Here is a 12,786-nt window from a genome sequence, read left to right on the forward strand (position 1 = left end):
CATGGGCAGGAGGAAGCAGCCCCTCCCCACCCCGTGCCCAGCGCCTTGCACTGAAGCCACTTGCAGCCCGCCTGGGGCTACCTGCACTTGCTCTGGACAGCCCCACATAGGCAGTGAGCAGCTGAAGCAGGGAGCACCGGCCATGGGGTGGGGGAGGGGCCACTTTCCTCTGTGCTGGGAAGGAGCCCAGGGAAAAGCTGAGCGCAGGGAGGGGAAAAGCAGCCCCTCCCCCACCCCATGGCCAGTGCTCCCTGCTGCAGTTGTTTGCAGCTGGCACGGGGCTGTCTGGAGCAGGCACAAGCAGCCCTAGGTGGGATGCGAGCTCAGGGCACTGGACATGGGGGGGGCAAGGAGCCACTTTCCCCACCCTGTGTTCAGCTTTTCCCTGTGCTGCTTCCCTGCCCTTCTCCCTCCCTTACCCAAAGTTCTGGCGCGGGGCAGTCACGTGGTCCCAGGCCAGAAGCCCCTGCAGAGCTAGAACTTAGCCCTCAACTTGTTCTTAGAATACAGGGCAGCAGGACTGCCCAGAGCTAAGGGCCAAACAGTAATTTGGTCCTTGGCCTAGACTGGCTGATTTTTTTTTAAGCTGCATCACAGGTTGCTTTTACATGAATCTTATTAATTACCCATAAAGAATGGGGGGGCGGGGGGCGGGGAGAGACAGAGCCCTGCATCCAGCCCTGCTCCCTCCCACCACCACCACTCCAGGTCCATCCCTGCTCCAAGCCTCCCCCCCACCGCTACTCCACATCCATTTGGCCTGCATCCACCTCCCCCTCCCTGCCTGCTGTCCTGGGGGACAGCGGGGGCTGCCACCACTGTGATCCCCACCCCCTTTGCCCTCAGGCTGGAAGGTGTGGGGAAGCACCGCTGCTCCGGTGGCTGGGGTGTTTCCCGCCACCATAAACTTCCCCGGCAGCAGCTCAAACTTGGGCCCGCACAGCCTGGACAGCACAGCCAATCACTGCCCGCCCTCTTGGTGGCGCATGCACAGTGGCACAAAAGTGTTACAGACAGACAGACAGACGCACAGACAGACAGACTAATCTTTTTATTATATTAGAATTCTTTAGATATTAAAACCATGGTTGGGCTCTATTAATTACGCTTAAAATTCAGAATCATAAGTAGAAACAGCCACAATCCTAAAGTCAATAGCTGCAATGAGGTATGCAGAAGGCTTTACTTAACTACTTAGCCCAAACTCCTACCACTTAATGTGGGCAGCTCTGCAAGTGCAGCCTTAGCTCCCAAACTGGATTAGAGGCTGTGTAACAGAGCAGTCTGACCCTTTAAGGGAGACTGAAAGCCCTAGGGGTGGGAGCCCAGCTGTGGTTGATTAGCTAGAACCATGGCTCTCAACCTTTTTGGAATCAAAGTATGCCTCACTGGCCTCAAGGCACCCCCCCATAACTTTTGTGAATTTAGTGGCACCCAGTTTCAAAATCTAGAGGGCCCACCTGGACATCCAGTTCGAGGTGCAATAGGGTCTGATACGTGATCCACACAGCACATGGCAGAAGACATGATGGTGGGATCCAGTATCAGATCCAATCACACCTCACTGCTGGTACAGGGGAAGCCTGGGATCATAATCTTGGGCTCCCCCTACATCAGCAACTAGCAAGCTCCTGTAGTTGCAAGTTCTTTTTTTTTTTTTTTTTGCTGCACTTCCATTTATTGTGTACCCACCAAACCAGCTCTTCCCATCCCCACCACACGGAGCTCAGTCCTACTCCCACAGGAGTGCCAGGGTGCCACGTCGGAAGCCAGCATGGGAGTGCCTACCGGCTGCAACACACAGCCACAGGGTGCGGCACGCACCCTGTGCCTGCTCTCTCCCCCCACCCCCGGGTGCCCTGTGCCACACCCCAAGGCTGCACCCCATGCCACGTAGCTGATGGGCATTTTGCTAGTTTATATATAACAGTGTATAACTCTTTGCAAGGGGCATGAGGGATCAACCAGGCAGAGACAAGCCTATGCCTGCACTTATTTGCTTATATCCTAGTGCCCTTCAAATAATCTGGCTGCACCCCTGCAACATTCTGGTTGAGAATCACTCAGCTAGGAGGTAAAAACCTAAGGGGAGAAAGAGCAAGGAGTGGTTTCTAGACAGGAGGCAGCCTGGAACCCAGAAGAACTTGCTATTAAGAAAGGGCCAGACCTACAAAGGCCTCGCTTGCCATCTGGAAAAAGGTTAAAGTTTTGCTTTATGCATTTGTTTGGGGCAAGGGCTGTTGTTTGTATCCAGAAGGCTGGCTGAGAGGCTCCCAGGGGAGCCAAGCCAACATATGAGGTAGCAGGCATGACAATCCCCTTACAGGCTGCCACCCCTGCGATCCTTTTGGGCTCCAGGAAAATGTGAATGTGGGTCCAAATATTAAGTGCAACTATATTTCCACCCTGTTCAAGTCCTCTGAAAACCATAAACATGTCAAATTTTATATCTCACCTTCCTCTTAGCCTTAAGATTAAGTTATATAAGGCAGCAAAGAGAAGAAGGACCCACCCACTTTTTGAATTACAGTAAAAGCTCTGTTATCCGGCATCCATGGGGAATGGGGGGATGCCAGTTAATCAAATATGCTGGTTATCTAAGAGTTATACTTATGGTTAGCTTTCACTTCTGTCCTCTGCTTGTTGATGGACTGTTGGTAGCCATAGTTGCAGGATGGGTGAGATATTCAGCAGCAAAGTCACAATACAGCACAAGCACAACGCGATCACAGTGGTGGATGGCGGATGTTTACAACTGAAACTGCCGCTACTGACACCACTTGCCAGCGTCCTCAAGCTTCCATAAACAACAGATCTATGAGAAGTGCACGGCAAGATGTCGGATGGCTGTTTGAATTTTTCTGGGTACGTGAAGGAAGATTTGTATTGCCATCTATGACAGATGCCAGTTAATAGAGCATTCTGGATGGTAAAGTGCTGGATAACACAGCTTTTACTGTAATTTTTTTTACAGGGACTTTTACAAGGTGGAATAGGACTCTGCTTGGGCACTTAAGTATAATGCCTTAGAGGTGAAGTGGGACTTGGATGTTAGGTGCTACACTCTGTCTTCACTTCTCTTCTCTTCTCTGTCTTCCTGGGCCTATCCACCCAGGAAAGTTATTAGCTAGGATGTGAAGTCACTATGCACTCTAATTACTCTCCTTGCGTTCAAGAATCCTGAGTGAAAGGTACACACAGAGTGGAGTGAGATCTCTCACAGACGCACTCTTAACGCACATTAAGAGAACATCCAAAGGGGAGTTAAGGGGGAACAGATGACATGCCACATGTCCACATACTAGCACATGATGCTGTCACTTCTTCAAACTTCTGTGACTTTATTCTGCTGTATGCAAGATGCACAAAAGCTAATTTGATTGCAAAACCATGCAAGCTTGACAGGCCGAAGTGCACAAGCACACGTTTAAGAAATGCGGGGCTAGAATGGGAACCAAAATTATCTACGGTTTACATAGATTGTTTCAAAATGACATCTCTTTAAATAGACAAACGCATTCTTCAAAATAGAGCATGCAAACCTTCATAACCAAGTCAGAAAGCAGAAGCCCCTCCGCCACAGACTAGAGTGCTTTTTTTACAGTATGTTTCAAACTAAACCATGACAAACCGCCTCACAGCTAATTACAAACTGCAAAAATAATTCTGTTTCCTTCCGACTGCACTTCCTGCAGTAGGTAGACAACAATACATCCTCACAGCAGCACTTGCAGACAGAAGGTCCCGCATTGCTTGCACTATAGTCAAGAGCAAAAAACTCCCTTTGGGGAAACAGTATTAGGTCATGGGAAAGGGAGGGGTATAAAGACCTGCAGGCCAAGTTACAGGAACAGTTATTAAACCTGGCTTGGAATAATCACGTGGTCTGAGGCCCCTTCCCTTTCAGAGATGCATCTCTCTAACTGTTAGACACGTTACTTATCTCCATTATAAATCTGAATAATGAAATTCTATATGCAGTGTTATATTTCATGAAACAAAGAGGTGAAAAGCAGACAATGCAAGGCCTGCGCCAAAGATGCAGTTGCTTCCTGAACATGACTACCAACAATTTCCTGAATACCTACCACAAAAACCACAGCAAACTCCCTGAAGAGATGAACCTGCACTGTGCTCGCAGCAAAGCCTGCTTAGATACTTTAAAAGACGCAGTGGCTATTATTACAGTAATCTGCTACCACAAATCATTTTCTTAATTCTTCAGGTCAGAAAAACAACATTCACAGACTTCTCTTTCCATTCCCAAATTACACCCAGCAAGAAATACCACTAGAAAACTTTCAATGCCCTGCAGACTTGGACTGAGGACTGTTGCTTTCTTCTGGTAGAATTGTTTGTAACTGGTATCAAAGACCAGTTCTGCTTAAAGCTACCAAGAATTTTACAGCAGCTTCAAAGACAGTAGGATTGGGCCCCCACATGTTTACCCACATGCAGAGAAAAGAGTGCACCATAAACTTTCTCTAACTTTACAAAGCAATATGTGAGATTAACAGAATCATGCAGAAGACTTCTTTTATAATTTATATAGTATACAGTAAAGGACAGACAAATACTGAGAAGTCACTTCTCAGACAGTTGCAACACAGGTCCCATGTTATACTGTCTCAGTCTTTTTATACCCATACTTACGCTGAACAGTTTCATAGAGAGGTTCAAAATTAAAGAGATGGATGACCTCAGCACCCAAGCACCAAATTTGCCCTGTTTAACAAGTAAAATGGATGGTATTTCTAATTAACAGCTCTGGCTACTCAGCTTGACAAGCTAGATTCATTAACCGGTGCATCAACCCCATAAGCAAGGATTCTGCAGACCAAACACCGTCACAGTTACATCCCCATTGGTGTCTGCTGCGCTCTCCAACTGGATGCCATCTGTAGAACGACAGCAGAATTGTCCTCTAAACTGAAACTTAAAACCAATTCTATTATCTCAGTAGTCATAAAAGAAATGTAATGCTCTCTTCTAACACAGGAAGAGGAGAAAGGCAGTGCCACTGAAATAGACCTGTACACGTAGACGTACACCCCTGTGAGATGGTAACTTGCGTTGCAGAGTCATTTTTCTTAACATCAGCCATATAGAAATGACGCTTTCTTTCAACTGCTTTGACACTTAAAAAAGGTGCCGCTTACAATGGTATTAATGTGCACAACACACTATTAGTCACCTCCCATCTCCCTTGTAGTGCTGGAGTTCAGAACAACGTTCCTTACATTACAAAAAAGACCATCTATAAAAAAAATGTACATCTCTGAACACAGACTTTTGTATTCCCAGAGCATTAAAAGATATAGCTATGTTAGAATCTAAGTATTAAATATTTCACTTGTTGAGAATGCAGGTAACTAAGAATTTAAAAAACTTACTGTGGCAAGTGATTTTTTTCCAAATTGCACCAAAAATACAGCATGGTCATATTCATTCCCTATCCGCAGTTTTTACTGCTTTGTTATTAAAGAAACAATATGCTTTCTGCTCAGAAGGTGCTCCCCTCAGGGCTTAACAGCCCACACCCTAGATCCTCTATTCCCCAAAGAATCATTCCCATCTCTTTAACTGGGTAGGGTAACAAATAGCCTGCCTCAGTAACTCAAACAATCCAGCATTGCCAACTCGCACATTTTTATTGTAAATCTCTGGCTATTTGGTATTTTTTAATAAAGCCTAGTGTCTCAGCTTTCATTTAAAAAGTTTCATGGTGCCATGGTAGCAGAGAAAAGCTGGAAGACATGAAACCTAAAATGCCATAAAGGCAAATAAATGGACCACAAATTTAATTTCTGTGTGGCTGACAATTTTGCAATGTGCCTAACAATTTTGTGCCTGACAATTTAGCCCTTAATTTTCTCCCAGCAGGATAAACACCCAATACCGGTGGGGTGTTTCAGGCAAATTCTACCAGCCTGTTCCTAATATACAGGAAAGCACTTGTTTTTGCAATATTATGGACATTATTTTACATGTATAAAATGCAGGCCTCATTTTTTCAAAGGCTTCCATCTTCTCCTGCATTTGGCTTGTTTCAGTTATTCAGGGCAACCCAGGCTGATAATTACACAGTCCTGAGTTGCTGAGTAAAACTGATGCTTAATTAGCCAGCAGGAAAGATCGATTAAGATACAGCAGGGCATCTTGCAAAGTTCTTCAGAGGGACAGTAGGGAATAGAATCTGGCTGTGCCCTTCTGAAGGATAAAATTCTTTGCTTTTCAGGGACTTGACTGCAGTTTTATTTAAACCATATTTTGGTCCTGTACCAAAATCATGGACCCAAAAAAATAGCACCCTCAAAATTCTGGGAGTAGGGCATTTTGGAATAGAAATTCCAGCCTGAACCTTAACACTGAAAATGGCTCCCTATCTCAATGGCAGATCAAAGTACACACTTCCAAAAATACACCCTGTTAGCAACAGCGTGGCAGGGCAGGCCTCTAGGCTCACTATCCCAACACAGTATTTAGAAGGGCAAATTTTCTACATGGTGAATATTCACTCACGTGCCTGTTTGCAAAATCTTCCAGTAAAGAATAATATTCATTTTATTACTTGTTTCTGACAACACCTGTGTCACAGGATCTGCACACACACACACAAAAAAAGACATGATCCCTACCCCACAGAGCTTAAAATGGAAAAAAATATTTGACAGGAAGGATTCCACTCATGTGCCATTTTGCACAAGTCTGGAAAGAGCATCATTTAGAGTCCCATGCAAGGACAGATCCAGAGGGGGTGCAGTGGTTCAACCTCACACCCCCCTGTACTGACCACCTGGCAGGAACAGTAGCCTGGGACTTCTTTCAGTCCAAATCAGGTAAGAATTTACCCCCTCCCTTTCCCTCTGTGCCCAGAGGCACCCCCGCCCTCACCTGAGTGTTCCCTCCCAGTCCTGGAGCAGGCAAGGGAAACCTACTAGCCCACCACCATCTGCATGCCTGAATTCTAAATAAAATCTTTTAGGTAAAGTCACTCTTACACCCCACCCCCCTTTTGCTGCTCACGTGCTCATCTATCCAATGGCACTTTTGAGAATGCCACCCAAATGCAACTGCTAAATCTGTTCAATGAGTTTGGGTGCCAAGACCTGCAGTTCTGCTGGTGTGGACCTAGAATCCCAGCACTGCTGCCTGCAGAGGAACTGCTCCCATCAGAACTTGGTGCAGAAATTACAAACCTGGCTTTGATATGCTGGAAGTTGAAAAGAATCATCTCTCTCTCTTCTCTTGCTCTAGCACTCAGGTTCTCATTCTGCAGCCCATCCATCAGATAAACTTCAGCATCTGCAAAGAGAACTATATCAGTCAAAAAACTACATGGGGTAAGGCAATAATTAGATGAGGAACCAAAAACTTGTTTCCAAATAAGAAACACGTACATGACGGAGTAGAGGGAGAGTTTAGGACCATGATATCAAATAACACAAGTGAAAGGCAGAATAAGTCTGAAAATTTTTCACCTGGAGAAATTAGGCAAGTATTTAATATAACCAGAGATTAAAAAAAAGCAAACTGCACAAATAATGCCAATGAGAAAGGTTCAAAGTCAAGAAGAAACAGTGAAGAAGTTGCTCAAACAAGAGCAGTGTGGGGAAGACAAACAAAATTAGGCAAAACTTAACATAAAAGACAAAGTCAAAAAGTTAAACTGGGTGTAAGGGTGGTAGGGGAAAAGAGGGAAGGAGTGCAATGAAAATAAATGAACAGAAGAAAAAGCAGAGAGAGGAAATGGAAAACTTTAGTATGATGCTGAATACAAATGCTTTTTACCCATAAAGTGGGTAATTCCAGCTCCCCAGAGGGGCAAAATGCCTCTTGATTGCAGCAGAAAAGAATGGTTCCAAAGCTGGAAGCACCTGAACAATAGCACTTGTGTGCTCACTTGAGTGAAGAGAGTCCCAAGCCCCCCCCCATGTTGGTGATACCAGACACTTGGGTACCAGGTGGGGGGAAAAAAACCTCTTTTTCAATGTTAAATAGAAAAGCAGTAGATGCCATGCTGTCCACATCGGGATCCAAAACTCAGTATGGGATATTCACCTGCATGTCTGGGAAATAAGATAGAACCCAGGTTTTTTATTCTGAACAAAACTTATCTTTACGAAGAGACAGCACTCAACAAAGCCTTACTTATGGTTCAGTTCAAGATGCATTTGTATTGCAGTGCAGGATCCCCAATGTTTATTGGTGCAATACAAGATAAACCATGTCTATAATGTACTCGATAAGGGAAGATGGGGGTGGGAGGATTAGACACAGAGTAAATATGGTTTAAAAGAAGAGATGATGGGTTACTAAGGTTGTCTGGGTAGATGCATTTCTATGATCTAATAAACTGCTTCATGTGAAAGACTAGTACTGTATACCTTCCAAACTGCATGTGCTTGTCTTAACTGAGCCAGACTAAGCATCCTGAAAAACACTCTCAAACAGAAATTACCTGGAAAGTAATTCATTCCCACTGTTCTGCTATTTGTCGAAAGATACCTTATTTGTATAGATATCTGTGCTCCTTTCTGAAGAACTGTAAAACAGTTGTTCAGAGACTGAGAATCTAATTCCGTTCTCACTTATACCAGCATAAGGCCATTCATTTCAAAGGGGTGTGACTGCCAGTTTATACTGGTAGAGGAGAAACTGGAAGCAAAGCCAGTGCTGTGCGTGCACAGGCCTGCCCAAGATGGAACATACCCCTAACTGTGACACTAATGAGAGTTTAATATCCTGCTTGCAAGACTTCCAAAGCTTTATGCTTCTGCTGCATGTAAGTTAGCCAAAAAGAGAGTACTGTCTTTAGTACACCCTAGGAGTTCACACAGCTTTTTAAAACCCACCTCCTCCACCTGCAAGTACACAGCACATTTTCAAGATCAAAATGGCACAGGAGGAATATCCTTTTCTGTCTAACTCATCAACCTTAATTTCCTTCTACCACCTGCTCCATGACACACAACAAGACACACTAAAAGAATGCTGAAGTTATAATAGCACTTTAAAATGGAAATCACGGGCCAGGGTGAATCAGCATGCTATGCATCAAAGTCTGGAGGAAGAATAGCCCAGCTAGGAACTCTGAGCGTGTACTAACAGCCAAAAGACCAAGTTTCTATTCTTACCTATCCCATGAAGCTACAAGCAAGCAGAACTCTGGAACAACAATTAAATAATTAACACCAAGTTCACACAGCTTTTTGTTTCCGAAACAAGTCCTTGCTCCTGGGTTGTGTTTATTGAAATCTTCAGTTTTCATGCACCTAAGGTGATACTAAACTCAAGTTAATAAATAAGCATAAGCCAAACTCAGATTGGCCAACTCATTTCTCTTCATTTACTGTCATTGTCTCCTCTCTTCCGACTTCCAAGGAGCAACTCCTTCTACATACAAAGCTTAACAAAATCCACCTGCTCGCTCTGCTTTCCTGGTAAGAGCACAGCTGCCCTCCTTTATCCCACAATTAGAGCAAACAGAAGCAGCTGTGCCTTGTTAACCCCTGACTGGGGCAGCTCTGCAATGTCTAAGGTGTACAGGTTCCAGTGCCAGAGTGTCTGACCACACCAGGCTTCACACATACCCTCAGGCCACCACGGTGTTCTTATCCCACTGCAGAGGCAGGAACTGAGGCACGGAGAGAGTAAGGGCTTGATGCATGAGACTGACTTAGGCACCAACACTGCTGAGCACTGCAGTGCCATGCTGGCTAATGGGACACTGGCTTCTATGAATCCCATTCTTAAGCACCTGATTCTCCCCATGTATTGTATAGGAGGATCCTGGGTGCTAATTCGGGGATACAAAATGAGCAAGGAACCTCCTAAGCTAACCTGCCAAAGAGTGGGACACAGCCTAAGCCCAGACATCAGAAAATTGCTGAGCACCCATCATTGTTAAAGACTCAGCTGTGACTGTCCTTGGAGTCCAGTGCCTACTCAAGCTCAACCCTTTCTTTCTGCACAAGAAACCAATACATTCACTATTGCCATTTTTGCTGTACCAATTTTACCAGTTAGAGTGGTGGGGGCCAACCTTTTTGGCACCACAATGCCCCATACCCATCCCAAGGACCACTCCAACCCCTTTTCTTTACCCAGTCTGATTTCTCCTTCCTACCCTATGTTCCCTGCCTGATCTGATGCTCTATTTTTTTCTTCCCAGCCATATGTGTCACTTTGCTGCCTGTCCCCTCCCCCATCTGCCATGTGCCACACACAGAAGCTATCCATGGTACTTGTGGCACCTGTGCCACAGGTTGGCCATCCCTGGGTTAAAGCACCTGTTTCAGATGTGGGAGACAGGTTCAAATCCCTTCCCCTATCCACTGAACCCAGACCTCCCGCCTTGCCAAGTGAGTGCCCTAACCAGAAAGCCAAAAAGGCAGACAGAAGTGGCAATTTCAGTCTCTTCTGAAATTGATCCACTTTTAAATAAAATACTTGAATATTCACTCAGGACAAAGAGCAAGAGATTACACAGTCTGGTGCTTAGAGCACTCACCTAGGAGACCTGGGTTCCAGACTCAGCAAATATTTAAATATTAAGATGTTCCACTCTGGATTAATTATTCACTGAAGCACGGTCTGGAACCCAAGGCTCCCAAGTTAGTGCCTTAACCACCAAGCTATAGGTTCTCTCTCCCCAGGCTAATGAATATTCAAGTATTCATGCCAAGTGGAATAGTTTCAACAGAAGAGATGTTGAAAAGTAGCACTGTAAGACACTGCACCAGCTTAGTATGCTTGGAAGCCAAACTGTCATGCTGGCTTCCTCGTTGAGTGTGGTGAGTTGAGAGCTGTATATTGTGCCTGGGACTGATTTCTGGTGGAAGCCAAAACTCATCTCGGAATATTCTTCAGCCCAGTGGCTAGGGTGATTTCCTGGAGGTGGAAGATTTGGAGTCAAAATATTGCTCCAAATAAGGCAGAAGAGATTTGAACCCAGCTATCCCATGTAAACTGGGAAAGAACCTTACCCACTGTGTAACTGGGCATAAGGTGGCTGGTATCACTACCTACAGCTTCTTGGTTTTATTTTGTGCAAAGCTTCATTTGGTGGACATTATCAGACCATGTCTCTCAGGTCAGGCCCCAGAGGTGAGACAGGTGTGGGAATGCCTAACTGTAAATCAAATCAGGGCTTAGGCATCAGATGGACACACCAGTAGGACCTATGCAATTATGCACACACCCAGCAAAAGAAATTTTAGCCAGGTGTTTTGTGAAGGCCAGCAACACCTCAGCACTGGAGCAGGTACCTCTTTTGGCACATGATCTCCCTACCCCTCAACTTTGTAAATCTAGCCATAGGCAACTTGCCCAAGATTACATGGGAAGTATGTGGCAGAGCAGACCTGCACTCAGACTGACTACTCACCCTTGGACCAACCCACCTCTTTGAGTTTAGTTTGAGAGATGGGGACATAGCACTACTAGCCCATCAGAGGCCCAACAATACCATTTATGCTTCTTGACACAAACCACTTAAAACTGACTTCTGTTAATGCCACTTATGTGCTCCCAAATACCCCTGCACTGAATAACTTGCACAATCTAAAGACAAACCAGCAAATGAAAGCTAAGGGACAGAAGCAAGAATGGGGAATTTATGATATACAAGCTTACTTGTTTCTCCGTAAGTGGAGAAACAGAAATAGGCCATAAAGGGAGACTTAAGGGAAAAAATATTTTATGGGCCATATTTCTACAATGAATGAGTGGAGGGAAAGGGGGGGGACCCCCAAAAAACCACACACACTGAAAAAGCTCAGGCCACCTTAATAAAAATATAAATACATATTTTGTCCCTCCATCATTTTTAAAAGCAGATTAACTCTATGAGTATGTGATTAGCTCTAATATGGTATTTACTTACTCAGATGTCAGTGTGGATCAGCTGCTGGATAAGTTATAATAAAACCACGATCACTTCTCCAAGCTATGCTGAGCCCCCTTTCATAGCCATCTACTATGTTTATAGCACCAGGAAATGAAAAAGAAAGCCCAGCCATAAACTTTCAAAGTAGATCAGTAAGAGCAATATGTAAGCAGGTCTAGAGTAAATCACCCTAATGTTAGTTTTACTGCTTGTCTGTAACATTATATTCTTGATGTTTATAGATTGCTCTCTGCGATCCACTCTGAAAGTTTACAGAACTCTCCTTTTCATTTCCTGCAGCTAAAAAGGTTAAAAAGGAAAAAAAAAAGTTGAAATTTCATCAAGTGCTTCAGGAGAGTTGGCAAATGTGATCGGAATTACCCACTTTAATCCAGTAGGAGATGCAGTGCCATAAAATTATGTCACAACCACTAAAGTCCAGGTAGTAAATAACATTATAAATGGTGGCACTAAATTCTAGGAACTAATCAGCACTCAGTGAGGGGGATGAAAGGTTTTAAAATACCATGTGTGTTGTGCAAGCCTCTTGTTCTTTGCAACCATTGTTTCTAGCTATCAGAAGGAATAAACAGCAGTTCTGATTTTGCACTTAAACTTATTCAGAGGCATAGTTTTCCCTCTAAACTTACCTATGCAAGGTTCACACCAGTCTCATTCACATTTTTTAGTTCTAATTTCACCTTGGCCCATTACTCCCTCCACTCTTGTCCCCACATATTCATACTGGAGAGGGGCAAGATTTGGAGCAGCAAAATAATACAGGGACTTCAGACACCCTAGGGTGGGCAACTGCCAAGTAGTATAGATACACCAAGCTCTTGCATAGTTTCATAGTTGGTAGGGTTGGAAGGGACCTGAGCAGATCATCAAGTCCG

The 12,786-nt window shown here is 44.5% G+C and overlaps 1 protein-coding gene across 2 annotated transcripts in view; it reads right to left on the minus strand.

The window, feature by feature from the left end:
* SKAP1 (src kinase associated phosphoprotein 1) overlaps positions 1 to 12,786 on the minus strand; it is a 255,305-nt gene that overhangs the window by 237,860 nt on the left and 4,659 nt on the right. For both annotated transcript variants that reach the window (XM_019548372.1, XM_019548371.1), the window contains exon 2: positions 7,200 to 7,305. In XM_019548372.1, coding sequence (XP_019403917.1) covers positions 7,200 to 7,305 — 106 coding nt within the window. The remainder of the gene's footprint in view (positions 1 to 7,199; positions 7,306 to 12,786) is intronic.

This window comes from Crocodylus porosus, unplaced genomic scaffold (genome assembly GCF_001723895.1).
Source record: "Crocodylus porosus isolate Cpor-Errol unplaced genomic scaffold, CroPor_comp1, whole genome shotgun sequence".
In the NCBI taxonomy this organism is placed as follows: domain Eukaryota; kingdom Metazoa; phylum Chordata; order Crocodylia; family Crocodylidae; genus Crocodylus; species Crocodylus porosus.